This window comes from Sebastes fasciatus, chromosome 1 (assembly GCF_043250625.1).
Source record: "Sebastes fasciatus isolate fSebFas1 chromosome 1, fSebFas1.pri, whole genome shotgun sequence".
Classification (NCBI taxonomy): Eukaryota; Metazoa; Chordata; class Actinopteri; order Perciformes; family Sebastidae; genus Sebastes; species Sebastes fasciatus.
Genome location: NC_133795.1, coordinates 3,013,978 through 3,026,557, shown reverse-complemented (window position 1 = coordinate 3,026,557; position 12,580 = coordinate 3,013,978). Strand labels below are relative to the sequence as shown.

The following is a 12,580-nucleotide window of genomic DNA, read 5'->3' as shown; positions in this document are numbered from 1 at the left end:
TTACATTCACTTTATTTTCAGTTAGAGTGCGTCAGGGATGACGTATTTTTGTAGGCCAACCAGGAAATTAGCATCGCTCTGGTTCCCTCGACAAAAAGCCAACGGGATTGTTCCATTGGGTTTTAGATTATTGCAGAAAATAAACTCTGTGGCAAACACGCGTTTATGATACTTTACACATTTTGTTCAGCAAGATAATCTCCACAAATGAAAACCACTTTTAAGATTTTTGAAGCGTGAATGCAGTCGGCAGAAATTAAAAGCTAACATTCGGCTATAAAGGAACATCACGGTCGCATGAGCGCGAGTAAACACAAAAAGGCGGACGAGTCGGCGTGATGACATTTAGTAGTCTCATTTAGCCACTTGTTAGCAACCGCCTTTTTAAAGACACGTAAAAGCTTCAAAATTCACAATTGATGTATTTTATGTCGTAGAACAAAACGTTAAAATGTCTTCAGCTTGTTTTAACCACAGACCTTATTTCATCTCAATAAAAACCCATTGACTTCCAGACGAGGGAACAGGACGTGCTAAAATGCTCAAAACTAATTTCTGTGTTTTAGGACTCATTCCTGTATTCACTCTATTATCATAACAAAGTCAGCTAGTTAGATAATAAAATATATATTTGTATTGTTGGTTAGCTATTATGTTATTGTGTTAGATGATGGTGTACATACTTTCTCATAAATCTAACATTATAGCATTGATTCACATCCCCATATCGGGGATATGAGTAATGAGTAATCCTACTTACACAAAATAATTATCTTTTTGTTCAAACTAATGGACCACCCTCCATATGATGCTCAAATAAACAGTTTTAAAAAGTTTGCATATGTAAAACCTTGTAAAACAAAAACACAGAAGGTTATTTTGTACTATCAAAATATTAAAATATAATATTGATTTTTTTTTTCCACTATCCAAAGATTAGCAAGGCCTCTGCCATCCGAGAAAAGAGCTGAAATGAAAACTTGCTAAAGGGCCCTGAAAGCCACAAGTGTTCAAGTGTCTTTCTTATTTTACTCAGAATATCAGCAAATACAGATTAAATGAAACGTTTAAAAGTTGTGCACAAAGTACTGAGTGAACAACGCTGTTCATTGGTGGATGAGAGGAGGCCGTGATATGTTTGTTTTCTTTCTATCCCGTGGAGCCACCTGCTGGGTTGATCTGGCCACGGCTGCCAAAACACAATATATATTTATAGTATGCACATATTAAAAGCTGATTAATAAACTCAATGCATATATAGCATAAGTAATAATAAGACGAACTGAACAGTTTTTGCCAGGGCCTGCATTCATTAACATAGCCAATAGTGGTATATGTATTGGTAAGTGAAGGAACAAGACTACCGCTGCAATATCTCAAGTCTCAAGAAACACACACACAAATGCAAAGAAGTCCACACATGACAAGTTCATAAATGCAGGTTCAACAGTTTGCATATAAATGTAACAACACTCCAATATGTTTATGATGAAAAAATGCTTTTAAAAACATATATTTGTGGATTTCTATTACATTTATTTAAAACAAGAAAGATGTAACAGATAGCTGCTGTCTTCAGATGGCGGTAAAGAGAGTCAGCAGAGTAAAGGAAAGGCTTTCAGTACTATTATCATGACAGACAGAGCTTTCTTCTGTCTTGCTGTCATTAATGTCATGATCACTGGTTGAAAAATCAGCATTATCATGATGTCGAACACATAAACTAAATTACATATACTACCAAATAGGCTAGAAATTATTGAAAAGCATCATAAACCACCAAACAGAATACGGTAAGTTAGGGATTTCAGTTTTTTAAGTGAACTCAGGCTGATTAATCATCAGTTTAGACTATGATGTCTGAAGGTTGGCAAACATGCTGATCAACCATACTGATTTATCATTGACTATGATTGATTATTGAATTGACCTTTCATCTATAAATCCATCAAAATTGAGAATTTGACTGCTGAACTTTTGAGAAATAAAAAAAAATCCTTGGGGGTTGAGGTGTGATGACCTCTGACCCCTACGGCGGGTAACGTCACAGAAGGCCTACTCATAAAATGCACTGACTTCACTGATACCAAATCTCCATCCAAACTAAATTGAAAAGCTGACGGACCCTCAATATGATCTGATCAATACAATACAATCAAACTTTATTGTCCACCAGGGTGGAAACTTGTCTTCAGCTCACAAAACATAGAAAACAACAGACATTAAAAACCAGACAGCAGTTAGTAAAGAACAGAGACATAGACAGGTTATGTTACACATTAAAACAGTTCATGTCAGTGTCTGTGGCTCAGATCTGCTCAGTCACTGTGTTGAGTTAAGAATATTGATGGCATTTGGGATGAGAGAGTTAGTTGCCAGCGGGGCTCTACAGCGCCTCCCGGAGCTCATGAGCTCAAACTGGCTGAAGAGAGGATGGGAGCTGTCTGTTAAGATGCTCTTCTCTTTCTTCCTCGTCCTTTCTGTAAAAAGTTGAGTCTGCCATTGACACAATCCTAGACAGTTTATTCTTATATCCACAGTTTAGGTGACCGTACCAGGCAGGAAGGTGAAAGGTTAAAACACTCTCAACAATAGTTTTGTACACTAATTCTAAAATCTGGGGGTCAGCAACCTTCACTATCAAAATAGCAATTTCAGCAAAAAAACAACAACAACAATATCTGTCTGGAGCCGCAAAACATTTGAGTATTGTGATGAAGGTATCACAGTTTATAGTCTAAGTATATAGTATATAAGTCTAATGCAGTGAGGGCCAAAGAGCAAATGTACTACAGAGTATTAGGGCCACATTGAGGGGAAAAACATCTGAGATTTTGAGAATAAAGTCGTAATATTACGAGAAAAAAGTCATAATGTTACGAGAATAAAGTCATAACTTTACTAGAAAAAAAGTCGTAATATAACGAGAATAAAGTCATAACTTTACGAGAAAATAACACGTAACATTATTACTTATATATATGCTCCAGACAGGAGTCCAGTTACAGTCAGATACATACTTGATCTAGCTCTCAAAAGACATATATATGTATATAGATAGATATATAGATATATAGATATAGAGCTAGATCAAGTATGTATCTGACTGTAACTGGACTCCTGTCTGGAGCCAGGGAGCATGAACTAGTCTACTGGTCGTATGGTGCACTCTACTGGGTGAAAACAGAACTACAACCACCAGGCTACAGCCTTCCTAATGGAGTGCAAGAGGTCAGGTGGAAGTGTCAGGTGTGTTGAAAGGAGCAGCCACATAGAGCTTCTCACCTGCAGACATAAAGAAACAGCCCATAGTAAGAGTGTGAGAGAGAAAAGTGTGAAGTACGTGAGAGCTCTGTATAACATCTGTTCAAGTTCCTCCCTGTAATTTATCACACACTTTTTGGATAAAAGACATTTGTGTGTTAATGAAAAGAACAAGACAAAAAAATATATATTTATGTAGCTATGTATGTATTTATTTGTGTATTTATTTAACTGATCCTGTGCTTAAATAATGATACACTTTTATAGAATGACCAACCTGTCTTCTTGGCTTTTATTTTGACATGTTTGCTTTTACATCCGGGTCACGTTAATGTCATTCTTCACTCTTCTAGAAAACACTGCTTTGCTGTGATTTAATTGCAATAAACGGATCAAAATGATGCCGAAAAAATTATGTTGATTAGTAAAAAGTCTGAATTCATGCTTTGTCAGGTCTGTTACTATGACGACAAGCAAACAACCTTTAAAATGCTTGTTTTCTGAATGGAGTTCTGATCGATCAGTGCCAGACTATGAAGCTGCTCCATCAGCACTCCATCTAAGAATAAACACTGCAGCAACAACATCAGTGATGACATCAGGAATATCTCAACCCTGATAAACTTATACTTAAAATAAAAGTATATATTGTTACACAACACTTATATGATGAATGCTTTTGATACACATGCTTTAATAAAAAACTGAAATACTTTTAACCTTGCAGACTGTTTGTCATGCCTCTACACCTTTCCACCTTAAAACCTATAAAATGTATAATATACTGACTAGTAAATGTTACTATTACTGAATGTTATTTGCTTCATTATAAGTTTCAATCAAACATTAAGATATAAGTGGAAATAACTGTTCACAAAACATAATAGACATGACCACTGACTATTTGGCAGACGTTTTTATTTAAATGGATTTTAGTTGTGGTTAGTTTTTTCTTCTTCCTGTTCCTGTACAGTATCTGGTCCTACCCCTTCTCCATAACTCCAACAGTTAACTCAATATGTATCATATATTCCTGTGTATTTCTATTCCCACCGTGGTAATGAAGTGATTTTCTTCCACGTTAGGTCAGATGATCTTTATGATCTGTTGATAGAGTGTTCCAGCAGCAGGAGGAGGAGCTGTGGTATCTCTCTTTCACACACCGCAGGTGAAGCAGTCAGTCACTGAAAGACCTGTTTAATAACGCACGGGGGTGGAGCGCCTTTTGTAGTTCATCTTCACAACATTGTAGTTTCACCGCAGCAGACTGACGTCACTAACATCCGCCGCCGTCGCATCATGACGGAGTCTAGTGTAAGAGCAGTCGGATTCTCCTAACACCGCGGTTGTCTTTTCCTCCTTCTGAATGCTCCTTCTCATCTTTCCTTGACCTCATGACGTTTTCCACTGAGGTCAAGGAAAAGACGTTATGACGTCATTATTTGACTACTCGAAAGCAACACATTCACAGAAGTCAGCTGATTTCCTGTAAATGGAGAGAGGAGGAGGGAAACTGACCATGTGACCCAGACTCATGAGAACAGAGGGCGGGAACCATAGCTGCATCTCATTTCATCATTTTTCGCCTCCTCGTCTCCTCGCTCCTCGCTCCTCGATCCTCCGGCTGTGACCAAAGAAATCGATTTATTAGAGAGAGTTTTCTTTTGATGATCTGTTATTTCACTCATTAACTTTTATTAAGGATCCAGTTAAAGTCAGAGAGAGAAGGAGAGTCTGTCTTTTACACCTTTTACATCATTTATCCTCATTTCCATTCAGACACATGAGGCTGATCATTCCTGAGTGTCGGGTTTGATGAGTTACATTATTTACATTTTCCCTGAAGCATTCAGCCTAATACATAACTTCTACTGTCAGAATATCAATAACTACAGACGCTAATAATGAATAAATAATATAAAGATATTGTGCCAGTAGAGATGGTTCCTGGTCCTCTAAGCAGGACTCAGTCCACAGTAGAGATGGTTCCTGGTCCTCTAAGCAGGACTCAGTCCACAGTAGAGATGGTTCCTGGTCCTCTAAGCAGGACTCAGTCCTCAGTAGAGATGGTTCCTGGTCCTCTAAGCAGGACTCAGTCCACAGTAGAGATGGTTCCTGGTCCTCTAAGCAGGACTCAGTCCACAGTAGAGATGGTTCCTGGTCCTCTAAGCAGGACTCAGTCCACAGTAGAGATGGTTCCTGGTCCTCTAAGCAGGACTCAGTCCACAGTAGAAATACAGACTGCAGCTGTTATTCATGTGCAGGTGTTTGTTAAACAGATAACAGGCTACAGAGAGAAAACACTGCTGCTCTGATAACTCTGTTTTTATTAGTATTAGATCAGTTCAGACATAAACAGCTGTTAAAGTCGACTGACAGCTGATCCAGCTGTGATCAGCTGCTGCTGTCATCAGAAACGGATTTAGCTTCACGTGACGCTTCAGAGGAAACAACGTCTCATGTCTCTTCCTCTCTCCTCATGTCTCTTCCTCGCCTCCTCCGCTCGCATCTCCCGTGGGCGGGACTAGGACGCGAGGAGAGGAGTCGAGGAGAGGAGTCAAGCCGTATAAAAACGAATGGGAAAGACCCTATGAAAGTGAAAGTAAAGTAACTGCGCAGTTCAGTTAGTCCAGAATCCATTTTGAGAAACGAGGCAGAGAGGTGACGACTGAAGACTGAAGACTGAAGCAGGGTGAGTGTTAATACTACATTTTGTTACTTTACTGTCAAAGTGTCTGAGTCAGTTTCCTCCCTGTGGACTGTAGAGGAGAGAAATGTTAGAATGATCTCAACAGTTTGATTCTTCTGTGAACACAAAGTTATGACTGGCTGAATAATCCTCATTAAAGCTGCTGTAACCCAAGAAAACAAGAAAACAAGCAGAGATTAAAAGAGAAGTGACCAGGTGGAGTTCTGGGTGGTTTTATTCTACTGTATACTGCGTGTGTGTGTGTGTGTGTGTGTAATAGAGAGGGTGTGTTACTTCCTGTTCTCTTGTGCTAACTTGTTTCTTCTTCATGTTCACAGTCAGTGTTCCTGTTTTTACCTCTCAGACTGACTTCAGATCAGAAGATGAGTGACTGTGAGGAGGAAGAGGAGGACGGAGCAGAGTCTCTAGTCTCTGGCAGTTTGGCTGTGAAGAGTGATCAGTCTGAAGATGATCTTCTGACCTTCAGTAATGAACCTGGACCCTCAGAGTCAAAGTAAGAGAGCTGCTCCTAACTCATTTATAGGACTCATTTTCACTTTCCTCTACCAATACTGTTTTCTGTTGATTGTGTGTTTGTATATTAAAGTTCTACTAAAATGTATTTTCTAACTGAAGTTGAACACACTTTTCGTGACACAAAGAGAATTAATTTGTGCATTCTTCCTCTTCGTATCTGTGACAGCTGTCAGTCACCCAGAAAAGCTGTAATCTAAGAGGACTAATACAAACTTTAAACCACATTATTGACAGTAGCAGTAGTTTGTGTGTTTTTCAAGGATTCATGTGATCTGAATAAAATCATCTTGGTGTTTTCAGAGTTCAGTTCAGACCGAGAGCAGAGTCTCCGGTACCCAGCTGTCTGTCTATGAAGAGTGACTGGTCCAAAGGTCGTCCTGTGAACTTCAGTAATGAACCTGGACCCTCAGAGTCAAAGTAAGAGACTGTTTTTACTGTGCACTGACCTGGTGGACGATGATGCATTGAGGATGAAGACTAAATGTTCTGCTAAAAGATTTCTATTCCTGATGCAGAACTATTAGTGCAGATACTGTTTCAAACTAAGATGGATCTTAGTCTGGGTTTTATAGCCACAAAGTACTGCTTGTATTTCTGTAACAAAACACCTGAGAACCTCCATTTCACAATTTACACTTCATGAAAATATTCATGTTTCTGCCCGAACGTTGAAGTCGCTGCAAAATTACTGTTTTTGTGAATGGAGTCTGGTGGCTTTGAAGAGAGTGATATAACGGCTTCAGTTCCCCGTCAGAAAGGGCTGTCTGATGGCGAGGTAAAGGGCTGTCTGACGGCGAGGTAAAGAGCTGTCTGATGGCGAGGTAAAGGGCTGTCTGATGGCGAGGTAAAGGGCTGTCTGATGGCGAGGTAAAGGGCTGTCTGATGGCGAGGTAAAGAGCTGTCTGATGGTGAGGTAAAGGGCTGTCTGACGGCGAGGTAAAGGGCTGTCTGATGGCGAGGTAAAGGGCTGTCTGATGGCGAGGTAAAGGGCTGTCTGACGGCGAGGTATAGGGCTGTCTGATGGCGAGGTAAAGCAGCTGTAGACGGGAGCAGCAGAAAAACGTATTTTAGCCACCTAAAAAAATAAAAACATGTAAGTGAACACTATGTTTAGAATATTTTCTCCACTTTACCTCGCCATCAGACAGCCCTTTACCTCGCCATCAGACAGCCCTTTACCTCGCCATCAGACAGCCCTTTACCTCGCCGTCAGACAGCCCTTTACCTCGCCGTCAGACAGCCCTTTACCTCGCCATCAGACAGCCCTTTACCTCGCCATCAGACAGCCCTTTACCTCGCCATCAGACAGCCCTTTCTGATGGGGAACTGAAGCCGTTATATCACTGTCTTTAAAGCCACCAGACTCCATTCACAGAAACAGTAATTTAACCTCTCAGAACAGGAGAGTAGCTGGTCTACCGCTGCATCCATCGGTTAGTTAGTTTGTGTTATTGTGTGACTTTCTGATCTGAACTAACGTGGCGTCCACAGCAGTACATCGCTTAGCTTCCTGCCGGTACTCCTGTCTGCTTTTCCTGACTGGGAGCACGCCGACCGCCATCTAAGTTACTGTATTAATACACCGACTATAAGGATGTATATATACTGTATTAATACACTGACTATAAGGATGTATATATACTGTATTAATACACCGACTATAAGGATGTATATATACTGTATTAATACACCGACTATAAGGATGTATATATACTGTATTAATACACCGACTATAAGGATGTATATATACTGTATTAATACACTGACTATAAGGATGTATATATACTGTATTAATACACCGACTATAAGGATGTATATATACTGTATTAATACACTGACTATAAGGATGTATATATACTGTATTAATACACCGACTATAAGGATGTATATATACTGTATTATTACACTGACTATAAGGATGTATATATACTGTATTAATACACTGACTATAAGGATGTATATATACTGTATTAATACACTGACTATAAGGATGTATATAAACTGTACATGTAGCAGTGTCATCATGTAGAAACCTACGTCAGGTCACGTGGGAGAACGTTTTTAGAAGGTCTTGAAGGGAAAACAGTATTTTGACGATAAAACATTCGTACATAGAGTTCAGATTTGAATACATAAGGAACACCACTGGGAAGATACAGAATGATATAAAAACAAAGTTATGCCATGATTTTGTTGATTTTGTGTTTGTATATTACATTTCTACTAAAATGTATTTTCTAACTGAAGTTGAACACACTTTTCGTGACACAAAGAGAATTAATTTGTGCATTCTTCCTCTTCGTATCTGTGACAGCTGTCAGTCACCCAGAAAAGCTGTAATCTAAGAGGACTAATACAAACTTTGAACCACATTATTGACAGTAGCAGTAGTTTGTGTGTTTTTCAAGGATTCATGTGATCTGAATAAAATCATCTTGGTGTTTGCAGAGTTCAGTTCAGACCGAGAGCAGAGTCTCCAGTACCCAGCTGTCTGTCTATGAAGAGTGACTGGTCCAAAGGTCGTCCTGTGAACTTCAGTAATGAACCTGGACCCTCAGAGTCAAAGTAAGAGACTGTTTTTACTGTGCACTGACCTGGTGGACGATGATGCATTGAGGATGAAGACTAAATGTTCTGCTAAAAGATTTCTATTCCTGATGCAGAACTATTAGTGCAGATACTGTTTCAAACTAAGATGGATCTTAGTCTGGGTTTTATAGCCACAAAGTACTGCTTGTATTTCTGTAACAAAACACCTGAGAACCTCCATTTCACAATTTACACTTCATGAAAATATTCATGTTTCTGCCCGAACGTTGAAGTCGCTGCAAAATTACTGTTTTTGTGAATGGAGTCTGGTGGCTTTGAAGAGAGTGATATAACGGCTTCAGTTCCCCGTCAGAAAGGGCTGTCTGATGGCGAGGTAAAGGGCTGTCTGATGGCGAGGTAAAGGGCTGTCTGATGGCGAGGTAAAGGGCTGTCTGATGGCGAGGTAAAGGGCTGTCTGATGGCGAGGTAAAGCAGCTGTAGACTGGAGCAGCAGAAAAACGTATTTTAGCCACCTAAAAAAATAAAAACATGTAAGTGAACACTATGTTTAGAATATTTTCTCCACTTTACCTCGCCATCAGACAGCCCTTTACCTCGCCATCAGACAGCCCCTTACCTCGCCATCAGACAGCCCTTTACCTCGCCATCAGACAGCCCTTTACCTCGCCGTCAGACAGCCCTTTACCTCGCCATCAGACAGCCCCTTACCTCGCCATCAGACAGCCCTTTACCTCGCCATCAGACAGCCCTTTACCTCGCCATCAGACAGCCCTTTACCTCGCCGTCAGACAGCCCTTTACCTCGCCATCAGACAGCCCTTTCTGACGGAGAACTGAAGCCGTTATATCACTGTCTTTAAAGCCACCAGACTCCATTCACAAAAACAGTAATTTAACCTCTCAGAACACGAGAGTTGCTGGTCTACCGCTGCATCCATCGGTTAGTTAGTTTGTGTTATTGTGTGACTTTCTGATCTGAACTAACGTGGCGTCCACAGCAGTACATCGCTTAGCTTCCTGCCAGTACTCCTGTCTGCTTCTCCTGACTGGGAGCACGCCGACCGCCATCTAGGTTACTGTATTAATACACCGACTATAAGGATGTATATATACTGTATTAATACACCGACTATAAGGATGTATATATTCTGTACATGTAGCAGTGTCATCATGTAGAAACCTACGTCAGGTCACGTGGGAGAACGTTTTTAGAAGGTCTTGAAGGGAAAACAGCATTTTGATGCGAAAACATTCGTACGTATTGTTCAGATTTGAATACATAAGGAACACCACTGGGAAGATACAGAATGATATTAAAACTGAATTATGCCATGATTTTGTTGATTGTGTGTTTGTATATTAAAGTTCTACTAAAATGTATTTTCTAACTGAAGTTGAACACACTTTTCGTGACACAAAGAGAATTAATTTGTGCATTCTTCCTCTTCGTATCTGTGACAGCTGTCAGTCACCCAGAAAAGCTGTAATCTAAGAGGACTAATACAAACTTTAAACCACATTATTGACAGTAGCAGTAGTTTGTGTGTTTTTCAAGGATTCATGTGATCTGAATAAAATCATCTTGGTGTTTGCAGAGTTCAGTTCAGACCGAGAGCAGAGTCTCCAGTACCCAGCTGTCTGTCTATGAAGAGTGACTGGTCCATAGATCATCCTCCACTCTTCAGTAATGAACCTGGACCCTCAGAGTCAAAGTAAGAGACTGTTTTTACTGTGCACTGACCTGGTGGATGATGATGCATTGAGGATGAAGACTAAATGTTCTGCTAAAAGATTTCTATTCCTGATGCAGAACTATTAGTGCAGATACTGTTTCAAACTAAGATGGATCTTAGTCTGGGTTTTATAGCCACAAAGTACTGCTTGTATTTCTGTAACAAAACACCTGAGAACCTCCATTTCACAATTTACACTTCATGAAAATATTCATGTTTCTGCCCGAACGTTGAAGTCGCTGCAAAATTACTGTTTTTGTGAATGGAGTCTGGTGGCTTTGAAGAGAGTGATATAACGGCTTCAGTTCCCCGCCAGAAAGGGCTGTCTGATGGCGAGGTAAAGGGCTGTCTGATGGCGAGGTAAAGGGCTGTCTGATGGCGAGGTAAAGGGCTGTCTGATGGCGAGGTAAAGGGCTGTCTGATGGCGAGGTAAAGGGCTTTCTGACGGCGAGGTATAGGGCTGTCTGATGGCGAGGTAAAGCAGCTGTAGACGGGAGCAGCAGAAAAACGTATTTTAGCCACCTAAAAAAATAAAAACATGTAAGTGTACACTATGTTTAGAATATTTTCTCCACTTTACCTCGCCATCAGACAGCCCTTTACCTCGCTGTCAGACAGCCCTTTCTGATGGGGAACTGAAGCCGTTATATCACTGTCTTCAAAGCCACCAGACTCCATTCACAAAAACAGTAATTTAACCTCTCAGAACACGAGAGTAGCTGGTCTACCGCTGCATCCATCGGTTAGTTAGTTTGTGTTATTGTGTGACTTTCTGATCTGAACTAACGTGGCGTCCACAGCAGTACATCGCTTAGCTTCCTGCCGGTACTCCTGTCTGCTTTTCCTGACTGGGAGCACGCCGACCGCCATCTAAGTTACTGTGTTAATACACCGACTATAAGGATGTATATGTACTGTATTAATACACTGACTATAAGGATGTATATATACTGTATTAATACACCGACTATAAGGATGTATATATACTGTATTAATACACCGACTATAATGATGTATATATATACTGTATTAATACACCGACTATAAGGATGTATATATACTGTATTAATACACCGACTATAAGGATGTATATATACTGTATTAATACACCGACTATAAGGATGTATATATATACTGTATTAATACACCGACTATAAGGATGTATATATACTGTATTAATACACCGACTATAAGGATGTATATATATACTGTATTAATACACTGACTATAAGGATGTATATATACTGTATTAATACACTGACTATAAGGATGTATATATACTGTATTAATACACCGACTATAAGGATGTATATATATACTGTATTAATACACTGACTATAAGGATGTATATATACTGTATTAATACACCGACTATAAGGATGTATATATATACTGTATTAATACACTGACTATAAGGATGTATATATATACTGTATTAATACACTGACTATAAGGATGTATATATACTGTATTAATACACTGACTATAAGGATGTATATATACTGTATTAATACACCGACTATAAGGATGTATATATACTGTATTAATACACTGACTATAAGGATGTATATATACTGTATTAATACACCGACTATAAGGATGTATATATACTGTATTAATACACTGACTATAAGGATGTATATATACTGTATTAATACACCGACTATAAGGATGTATATATATACTGTATTAATACACCGACTATAAGGATGTATATATATACTGTATTAATACACCGACTATAAGGATGTATATATACTGTATTAATACACCGACTATAAGGATGTATATATACTGTATTAATACAC

The 12,580-nt window shown here is 39.3% G+C and overlaps 1 protein-coding gene across 16 annotated transcripts in view; it reads left to right on the top strand.

The window, feature by feature from the left end:
• The first annotated feature begins 5,361 nt into the window (after positions 1–5,361).
• The window catches only part of LOC141769522 (protein NLRC3-like), a 67,172-nt gene continuing 59,953 nt past the window's right edge, over positions 5,362–12,580 (top strand). For 2 of the 16 annotated variants that reach the window (XM_074639072.1, XM_074638897.1), the window contains exons 1-5: positions 5,372–5,956; positions 6,292–6,467; positions 6,791–6,907; positions 8,939–9,055; positions 10,635–10,751. In XM_074639072.1, coding sequence (XP_074495173.1) covers positions 6,337–6,467; positions 6,791–6,907; positions 8,939–9,055; positions 10,635–10,751 — 482 coding nt within the window. In that variant the 5' untranslated portion in view covers positions 5,372–5,956; positions 6,292–6,336. Of the gene's footprint in view, positions 5,957–6,291; positions 6,468–6,790; positions 6,908–8,938; positions 9,056–10,634; positions 10,752–12,580 lie in introns of all 16 variants that reach the window. The other 14 variants (XM_074639480.1, XM_074638731.1, XM_074639716.1 and 11 more) reach the window with 12 other exon arrangements.